Source organism: Perna viridis, chromosome 2 (assembly GCF_037379345.1).
Source record: "Perna viridis isolate PV_CMFRI_1.1 ecotype Kerala chromosome 2, ASM3737934v1, whole genome shotgun sequence".
In the NCBI taxonomy this organism is placed as follows: domain Eukaryota; kingdom Metazoa; phylum Mollusca; class Bivalvia; order Mytilida; family Mytilidae; genus Perna; species Perna viridis.
Genome location: NC_142446.1, coordinates 15542388 through 15552989, shown reverse-complemented (window position 1 = coordinate 15552989; position 10602 = coordinate 15542388). Strand labels below are relative to the sequence as shown.

At 35.3% G+C, this 10602-nt stretch overlaps 1 protein-coding gene across 1 annotated transcript; it reads left to right on the top strand.

The window, feature by feature from the left end:
* Positions 1-3701: 3701 nt before the first annotated feature.
* On the top strand, positions 3702-9159 carry LOC148623799 (uncharacterized). The gene is made up of 3 exons (XM_088566240.1): positions 3702-3845; positions 4000-8585; positions 8800-9159. Exons 2-3 carry the CDS (start codon positions 4848-4850, stop codon positions 9157-9159), a joined length of 4098 nt encoding a protein of 1365 aa, XP_088422366.1. The 5' UTR covers positions 3702-3845; positions 4000-4847.
* The last annotated feature ends 1443 nt before the right edge of the window (positions 9160-10602 follow it).

Sequence of the window (10602 nt, the reverse complement as noted above, 5' to 3'; positions counted from 1 at the left end):
AAAAAATAAATCACTATACAGGTATCTTTCTACACACATACTGAATGCATTTGCAAAGTTTCAGTGAAATGTGACAAGCACTTTTTTAAATATTTGATTTTTAAATATAGGGTAACCAACTTGTGCGAGCAAAAAAGTGACAATATTTTACCATACTTAAATGCATTAAATATTTGCAAAGAACTTTTTCTGACTTTTCAAATAAAAAATATCAATCACAACTTTTTTTTTAACAATATTAATGAAGAAATAGTTTTAACAGTAATCATTTTCTGAGAAATTGGTCTATTTTTAAAAATTTATTTCTGACATGCCTCCCCCTTTTTCTTGATCACATGTCAAAAATCCTAAATCTTTAAATTTTCACAAAAGGTGATATATTTGGCTTTAAATTTGTAAATACAGTGTTTTTACATTACAACATGACCAGTAAAGGGCACCTAAAGCAAAAAAAGTGCTCAATAATGGATTTTCCATGTTGCCATAGGGGAATGCTTATATGGCCTTAACCGCAGTAATGAAAGTGAGTTTTTCCTCATTTCTAACCTAATTTTTGCTCAAATCTACACAAAACTTGATTTCAAGTGCTTATTACCACCATATTTAGGTAAATATAGCCCTCAAAGTTTAATATTTGATATTTTTACTAAATTTTCTACACTTTTTACAAGATAGGACATAAAAATCAGGCAAAAAGACCAAATTTCCATAATTTGGACCTATAACTTAAAAAAATGCATATTTTGAAGGATTTTTGTAGTGTATTCCTCTCATGGCAAAGTTAACAAGATCTTCAAGTAGTTTAAAGCTATTTCAAGAAACTTTTCATTTTGCCATGGCTTCAGCTTAAGGCTAAAAACCACTAGTTCCACTTCCCATAGGCTTCTATGCTAATTTCACAATATTCAATGGCTTCTCTGGACTTTACCTTAACTTTAACCTGCAGAGGACTATATATCAGCATGATTCTACATATGTCAGCTCACAATCCTCAGAATGGCATGTGGGGTTAGCAGACTTGCAGTGAAGTACTGGTCACCGGAAGTGAAGGGTCTATAAATAGCATGGGAAATCCCAGTGTTTTCACAAGATAGGGGTATATTTAAAAATCATTGTGGAGATTAGGCTTCACATCACAAGAAGCAAAATGCACCTATAAAATGTACAGAAATGTTTTTCCTGTCAGAAACTGTTTAAATTTTTTAAATAAGATGAGAACTTTTTTCACAGCACTATGAGGAACAGGGGTAATTTCTGCGTAGGACTATTTTTGCGTACGTTCCAAATGCTCATTGGTTGAATTGGTGGTCTGTAACCTAAAGAGTCACTTTTTGTCTTAGAAAAAATAAATCACTATACAGGTATCTTTCTACACACATACTGAATGCATTTGCAAAGTTTCAGTGAAATGTGACAAGCACTTTTTTAAATATTTGATTTTTAAATATAGGGTAACCAACTTGTGCGAGCAAAAAAGTGACAATATTTTACCATACTTAAATGCATTAAATATTTGCAAAGAACTTTTTCTGACTTTTCAAATAAAAAATATCAATCACAACTTTTTTTTTAACAATATTAATGAAGAAATAGTTTTAACAGTAATCATTTTCTGAGAAATTGGTCTATTTTTAAAAATTTATTTCTGACATGCCTCCCCCTTTTTCTTGATCACATGTCAAAAATCCTAAATCTTTAAATTTTCACAAAAGGTGATATATTTGGCTTTAAATTTGTAAATACAGTGTTTTTACATTACAACATGACCAGTAAAGGGCACCTAAAGCAAAAAAAGTGCTCAATAATGGATTTTCCATGTTGCCATAGGGGAATGCTTATATGGCCTTAACCGCAGTAATGAAAGTGAGTTTTTCCTCATTTCTAACCTAATTTTTGCTCAAATCTACACAAAACTTGATTTCAAGTGCTTATTACCACCATATTTAGGTAAATATAGCCCTCAAAGTTTAATATTTGATATTTTTACTAAATTTTCTACACTTTTTACAAGATAGGACATAAAAATCAGGCAAAAAGACCAAATTTCCATAATTTGGACCTATAACTTAAAAAAATGCATATTTTGAAGGATTTTTGTAGTGTATTCCTCTCATGGCAAAGTTAACAAGATCTTCAAGTAGTTTAAAGCTATTTCAAGAAACTTTTCATTTTGCCATGGCTTCAGCTTAAGGCTAAAAACCACTAGTTCCACTTCCCATAGGCTTCTATGCTAATTTCACAATATTCAATGGCTTCTCTGGACTTTACCTTAACTTTAACCTGCAGAGGACTATATATCAGCATGATTCTACATATGTCAGCTCACAATCCTCAGAATGGCATGTGGGGTTAGCAGACTTGCAGTGAAGTACTGGTCACCGGAAGTGAAGGGTCTATAAATAGCATGGGAAATCCCAGTGTTTTCACAAGATAGGGGTATATTTAAAAATCATTGTGGAGATTAGGCTTCACATCACAAGAAGCAAAATGCACCTATAAAATGTACAGAAATGTTTTTCCTGTCAGAAACTGTTTAAATTTTTTAAATAAGATGAGAACTTTTTTCACAGCACTATGAGGAACAGGGGTAATTTCTGCGTAGGACTATTTTTGCGTACGTTCCAAATGCTCATTGGTTGAATTGGTGGTCTGTAACCTAAAGAGTCACTTTTTGTCTTAGAAAAAATAAATCACTATACAGGTATCTTTCTACACACATACTGAATGCATTTGCAAAGTTTCAGTGAAATGTGACAAGCACTTTTTTAAATATTTGATTTTTAAATATAGGGTAACCAACTTGTGCGAGCAAAAAAGTGACAATATTTTACCATACTTAAATGCATTAAATATTTGCAAAGAACTTTTTCTGACTTTTCAAATAAAAAATATCAATCACAACTTTTTTTTTAACAATATTAATGAAGAAATAGTTTTAACAGTAATCATTTTCTGAGAAATTGGTCTATTTTTAAAAATTTATTTCTGACATGCCTCCCCCTTTTTCTTGATCACATGTCAAAAATCCTAAATCTTTAAATTTTCACAAAAGGTGATATATTTGGCTTTAAATTTGTAAATACAGTGTTTTTACATTACAACATGACCAGTAAAGGGCACCTAAAGCAAAAAAAGTGCTCAATAATGGATTTTCCATGTTGCCATAGGGGAATGCTTATATGGCCTTAACCGCAGTAATGAAAACAGAGATATTTTTTTTGCATAGTACAACCTCGTCTGTGAACCATCTTGATAAATTCCATTAATATTCCATTCACTGGACGATATCCGTACGGTAAAACAAATCTAGCAAAAAGGAGAACCTTCTAAAAGTGTATGCACACCCCATCAACTGACCAGAAATGTCGATTTAGTATTGAATTTCTCTTAAAAGGCCATGTTGAAGGTATATTCCTTCTCCCCTATCTGCACTGAGAATTGTACCAGATCGTTCAAGTGGCCTTAACAAAAGATGAATAAATTATTACTGAAAGATATTACAGAGAAATGAAGGAGAATAAAATCTTGTGTTATGTTCGAACTGACCCCAAACCTGAATTATTGATATGTGTAACAAACTTCAGTTAATTGTCGTTTACATTTTTTCCATACAGGACTATTTAAACTATCCTAGCTTTATATACCACTAACACCGGTAAATCGAATCAAGTAGACCTTTTGTGAAATCACGAGGTTGTACACGTATAGAAATTTAACAGGTGAGTTTTATATCAGTCGGCACATGGTCATTGAGTGAAGCATTGAGTTTGGTAAAGTAGCAGTGGGGAATTATAATTGTCAATTCAGGACATGGATATCCCTAGGCTAATGTTTACAATACTCAGGTAAGTTAATAATTAATTTTATATGGTAAATTATAGTCTATTTTGCTGTCGAGATGATATTTCTTGCTCGCGGTCCAGAATGTACGAGAAATTGCCATATTATGCAAAGGTATAGATGTTGTAAGTAATTTTTGGGTTCAATGTCTATTTACAGGGGTTTTTAGACCCGGTTTTTGGTGTGCGTCTTGCACATAGCTAGAAGCGTCGACCTGTCGGTGATAAAATGGTTATCAACCTGATGTTCCCGAGATGGTGTAATAACGCCTAGAGTCGGTGAAGTAATGTCGGTGATTAAAAAAAAACCGTTGGAAAGCTAGGAATTTATTATTTTTGGAGCACAAAGTTCGTTATATTAATTTGTAAAGTAACCGAGAAGTCCGTGCTAGATATGTTCGTTTAACCGGTCATGGCTTACTGAATACAGCATTATAGTGAAATATATATCATCTGGTGTTCTCTTCGTCAATATAGAAATCTACAAAAAATGTGTGAAATTAGTCTATATTTCGTCCAGTTATAATTATAACAAAAGTCCAAGGGAAACAACCCATTTCATTCGGTAATTTTACAGTACATGCAACGTTCGACCTTACCGGAAGGTGTGCAGAAAAATGGTGGTGTGTTGAGACTGTGAATCATTTAGTTTATGTGTTTATTTCATTCCATTATATTTAGTTCTGTCTTGTGCGTGTATATTCAGTTACATTTATGTTTATTCATTTCATGATGTCATTTATCTTGAATTTACTTTAGTTTGTTTTGTTTATTAAATTTATGTTTTACATTTGTTTTTTTTATATGACATTGGCCACTTGACAATCCAAAGAACTTACTTCTTTACAATGGTGGCAGCGGTGGGATTGTCACTGTGTCAATTGTCATATTAGATTGACTGTCAGAGATAGACAGAGAGTGTTATTCTGACACATATTTGTGTTATTTTATGTTTGTTGGAATTTTTTTTTATTTGATTTTTGATTTTTGTATTTTGTATTATATAGTATGGCAACCGGTGGTCTGCCAACATGGGTTACAGAGTTGTTAGAGAAGGGTGAAAAAGTAGAGGTATGCCTAGAATTGTTGAGAAACATGCAGGCGACAGAAAGGGAAGAGAGGGCAGCCGAAAGAGAGATGAGAAGGGCTGAGATGGAGAGGGAGGTAAAGTTAAAAGAGCTAGAACTTAGAGAGAAAGAATTATCTCAGGGTGTAGCACAACCTCAGACAAGTTCACATTTGAAATCAAAACTTCCGAAGTTTCATGAAAATCAAGACCCAGATATATTTTTGAAGTCATTTGAGAAGTTAGTAACCCTACACAAAATACCCAAGTCAGAATGGGCCCTTAGATTAGTCCCTTTACTTTGTGGGAAAGCTTTAGAAGCGTTTTCTAGATTGTCAGAAGAGGACAGCAGAGATTATGGTCAAATTAAGACTGCTATTTTATCTAGATATGAGCTCACTGCTGAGACATACAGGGAGAAGTTCAGAAGTGCCCGGCAATCTTCTGATGAATCATTCAAGGAGTATGCCGTCAGATTAGTAGGTTTTCTTAGGCACTGGCTGGAACGCGAAGAGATAGGTACTGACTTTAGTAAATTTATTGATTTAGTAACAAGAGAACAGTTGATGGTAAGTTGTAGTCAAGAGCTCAAACTTTGGATTAAGGAGCAGAAACCGAAAACTGTTGACGAGTTGATAGAAAAAGCAGAGGTATTTCAGCAAGCCCATAAAATCGAACATGTTAGTTCTAAACCACAATCATATATGAGAATAAATACAGATCAGGCAAAGCATCAAGGTAAGAATTTTCAACAGAAAGGAAGACGACAAGAGACTAGAACTTGCTTTATTTGTAAGAAGGTAGGTCATATAGCACCAAATTGTTCTTCAAGAGCAAACAAGTCCAAAGAGAGCACGAATAAGCAAAGTAAGTTTGGTTTATGCATACAAACACAGCAGGGTCATACAGTTGATGACTATATCAGTGGTATAACCGTTAAGTTACCGGGTGTTTCATGTAATGGAGACAAAGTGCAGGTACATGGTCTCGATATAGTTGAGGGTAAGATTGACAGTGATAAAATCTCTGTTTTAAGAGATACTGGGTGTTCTACTGTATTTGTTCATAGTAAATTTACTAGCTCAGATCATTATACAGGTCATAATAGAGACATATGTTTAGCAGACGGTACAGTGAAGCAGTGTCCAGAGGTGTGCATTAACGTTTCAACCCCTTATATTTCAGGCGATGTTAAAGCATTGATTTTAGATACACCGTTCGCAGATTTGATAGTTGGTAACTTTGTGAATATCTCAGTACCACTTAGTATTGAAGAAGTACCAGAGACCATAGGTGAAAATGTTTTTGTTTCAGAGGATAAGATTCCATGTCATGCAGTTGAGACTCGGTCTCAAAGAAAGAAGCAGGTTGAAGAAGATAGGAATATAGGTGAGACTACAGTTAGGCTTAGTGGTGATACACCCATATCACAACCTATAGAATTTTCAGATATTTCTAATGATTTTAAGGTTTGTGACAGGAAACAGCTGATTAAGTTACAGAAGAGTGATGAGACTTTAGATAAGGTAAGATCATATGTTTGTGACGATCATCAAGATCAACAATCGTATTTCATGTACAATTCAGATTTACTTTATAGAGTGTATACGAAGCCTAGTGGTGAAGTTATACATCAGGTTGCATTACCACGACAGCTGAGAGAGACAGTTCTTTCTTTAGGACATGATATACCGTTAGCGGGACATCTTGGGAATAAGAAGACAAGAGACCGAATTATGCAGCATTTCTTCTGGCCAGGTATATTTAATGAAGTAGCAGAATACTGTAGATCGTGCCCCGATTGTCAAATGGGTACAGCAAAGGGGAGAGTACCACGAGCCCCTCTGATTAGCATACCCCCTATTGATGAGCCATTCCAGCGAATTGCTCTTGATTTTGTTGGCCCTTTGCCTATGACTGATAGCAAAAACCGTTATATTTTAGTATGCGTTGATTATGCAACTAAATACCCTGAAGCGATTCCTTTGAAAGATCAGGAGGCTAGTACCGTTGCTAATGCTCTTATAAGTCTATTTTCTAGGGTTGGCATAGCTAGAGAGCTGTTGACAGACCAAGGCAGTAACTTTATGTCAGAATTGATGCTTGAGGTATGTAGATTACTACAAATAAGTAAATTACACACTAGTCCTTATCATGCAATGTGTAATGGACTTTGCGAAAAGTTCAATGGTGTACTAAAGAAAATGTTGAAAGCATATGCAAGAGCAAAGCCAAAGACATGGGATGAATATATCCCCTACTTATTATTTGCATATAGAGAGGTGCCAAATGAGAGCACTGGGTTTTCGCCATTTGAACTGTTATATGGCAGACATATAAGAGGTCCTCTTGCGGTGCTGAAAGAGGAGTGGGAAGAGCCGAGTACATGTCAACATTCTGTATTGAGCTATTTATTAGATACAAGAGAAAAAATGAGAACAATGGCTGAGTATGCCACTGGAAACGAGAAACAGGCAAAACAGAGACAAAAACTATACTATGATAGAAAAGCAAGAGATAGGAAATTACAGGTTGGCCAAAAAGTACTGGTGTTATTGCCTACATATACATCAAAGTTATTAGCTAATTGGAAAGGACCGTTTGAAGTTACTGACAAAGTTAGTCCAGTTGACTATAAAATCAGAGTAAGAGGAGGAAAAGAAAAAGTATTTCATGTTAATATGCTCAAATTATGGCATGAAAGGGTAGATAATGATAAGGGTAATACTGTTACAGCAGATGTTGCTGCGTGCTTAAAGGTAATTTCAGGTCTTAACACAGATGAAGGTACAGATGACAGTGAGATGAATACAGCAATTACTCCCGTCTTACGTAGAAAAGAAAGTGTTGAAGATGTTAACATTTCTCCAGAGCTGACAGTTGAAGAGAACAAACAGCTACAAGAACTACTGTCTGAGTATGAAGACATCTTTAGTGATGTACCTAAGGTAACCAATATTATAGAACATAAAGTAATTACAAAAACAGATGAACCAATATACAAGCGTCCGTATCCAGTACCATACGCACTTAGAGACAAAGTTAAGAAAGAGATTGATGATATGTTAGCTGCAGGTATTGTTGAGCCTTCCGATAGTCCGTATGCGGCTCCTATAGTATTAGTTAAGAAAAAAGACAATACATTTCGTTTTTGTGTCGATTATCGGGACTTAAACAAACAGACAATCTTTGATCCGGTTTTGATGCCTAGAATGGATGAAGTACTAAATAAAGTCAGCAGAGCACGATACATAAGTAAATTAGATTTAACGAAGGGCTATTGGCAAGTCCCCCTTGATTCAGCTAGTCGACAGAAGAGCGCATTTATTACACCGTTCGGACATTATCAGTTTACTGTTGCTCCGTTTGGAATGATGAATTCAGGTGCTACTTTTGTTCGTATGATGGACAAAGTTTTGGCAGGGTACGACGAGTTCGCTGATTCATTCATCGACGATATTGGCATATTTAGCGACACGTGGGAGTATCATATTGAGCATTTACGAGCAGTATTTGATTCGCTTAGACAGGCAAAGCTCGTTGCAAAACCAAGTAAATGTTTATTTGGTTATGGTGAGCTGGAATTTTTAGGTCACATTGCAGGAAGTGGTAAGCTTAAACCTGTACAGGACAAAGTTTCCGCTATACGGCAGTTTCCGGCACCTGTAACTAAGAAACAGGTCAGATCATTCCTCGGTCTCATCGGCTTTTACAGGAAATTCATACCAGTTTTCAGACATATCTATACCGTTAACTGACCTCACAAAGAAAAACGCCCCAAACAAAGTTAAATGGTCAGACACAACACAAAAAGCTTTTGACAAACTGAAAGATTGTATTTGTAGTGACTCTGTATTACGGAGTCCAGATTTTTCTAAAAAGTTTATTTTGCAGACTGATGCATCAGGAAAGGGTCTAGGTGCTGTGCTTGAACAAGAGTTTGACGATGGGAGACATCCAATCATGTTTATCAGCAAGAAACTTTCCGGATCTGAATGCAACTATGCAGTGGTAGAGAAAGAGTGCTTTGCTATCATTTGGGCGGTAAAAACATTGAGAAATTTCCTTGAGGGTAAAGAGTTTACTATTAATACAGATCACGCTCCTTTACAGTGGTTACAGAGAATGAAAACTACCAACCAACGGTTACTACGTTGGAGTTTGATACTTCAGGAATTTAAATATAATATTTGTTACATTGCAGGCAAGACGAATATTGTTGCAGATGTGTTATTAAGATGTGATGACGTTTAGACAACCCCTGAGTGTTACAGAATTTTTTATTATGATATTCATGTACATTTTGTATTGTGATTTTATATATATTTCTTACAGAATTTTTCTGAAGTTTGTGTTTTGGTTGGACTAAATGTTCTGTAGTCTTTAGGAAAGGGACATTTGTAACAAACTTCAGTTAATTGTCGTTTACATTTTTTCCATACAGGACTATTTAAACTATCCTAGCTTTATATACCACTAACACCGGTAAATCGAATCAAGTAGACCTTTTGTGAAATCACGAGATTGTACACGTATAGAAATTTAACAGGTGAGTTTTATATCAGTCGGCACATGGTCATTGAGTGAAGCATTGAGTTTGGTAAAGTAGCAGTGGGGAATTATAATTGTCAATTCAGGACATTGATATCCCTAGGCTAATGTTTACAATACTCAGGTAAGTTAATAATTTTATATGGTAAATTATAGTCTATTTTGCTGTCGAGATGATATTTCTTGCTCGCGGTCCAGAATGTACGAGAAATTGCCATATTATGCAAAGGTATAGATGTTGTAAGTAATTTTTGGGTTCAATGTCTATTTACAGGGGTTTTTAGACCCGGTTTTTGGTGTGCGTCTTGCACATAGCTAGAAGCGTCGACCTGTCGGTGATAAAATGGTTATCAACCTGATGTTCCCGAGATGGTGTAATAACGCCTAGAGTCGGTGAAGTAATGTCGGTGATTAAAAAAAAACCGTTGGAAAGCTAGGAATTTATTATTTTTGGAGCACAAAGTTCGTTATATTAATTTGTAAAGTAACCGAGAAGTCCGTGCTAGATATGTTCGTTTAACCGGTCATGGCTTACTGAATACAGCATTATAGTGAAATATATATCATCTGGTGTTCTCTTCGTCAATATAGAAATCTACAAAAAATGTGTGAAATTAGTCTATATTTCGTCCAGTTATAATTATAACAAAAGTCCAAGGGAAACAACCCATTTCATTCGGTAATTTTACAGTACATGCAACGTTCGACCTTACCGGAAGGTGTGCAGAAAAATGGTGGTGTGTTGAGACTGTGAATCATTTAGTTTATGTGTTTATTTCATTCCATTATATTTAGTTCTGTCTTGTGCGTGTATATTTAGTTACATTTATGTTTATTCATTTCATGATGTCATTTATCTTGAATTTACTTTAGTTTGTTTTGTTTATTAAATTTATGTTTTACATTTGTTTGTTTTATGTGACATTGGCCACTTGACAATCCAAAGAACTTACTTCTTTACAATATGTTCGGCCTTTCAGGCGCGTAGCTGAGGCAAAATTGAAGTGTAGGCAAAATTACGGCAGGGGGTATGGGGACCGCTTAAGGCCCCCAGTAGGTTCAGGAGGCGGAGCCCCCCCCCCCGAAGCTCCGCGGAGATAGCGTTTTAGAGCATCATTTATGCCTCTCCTGGATGTATTTTATCTC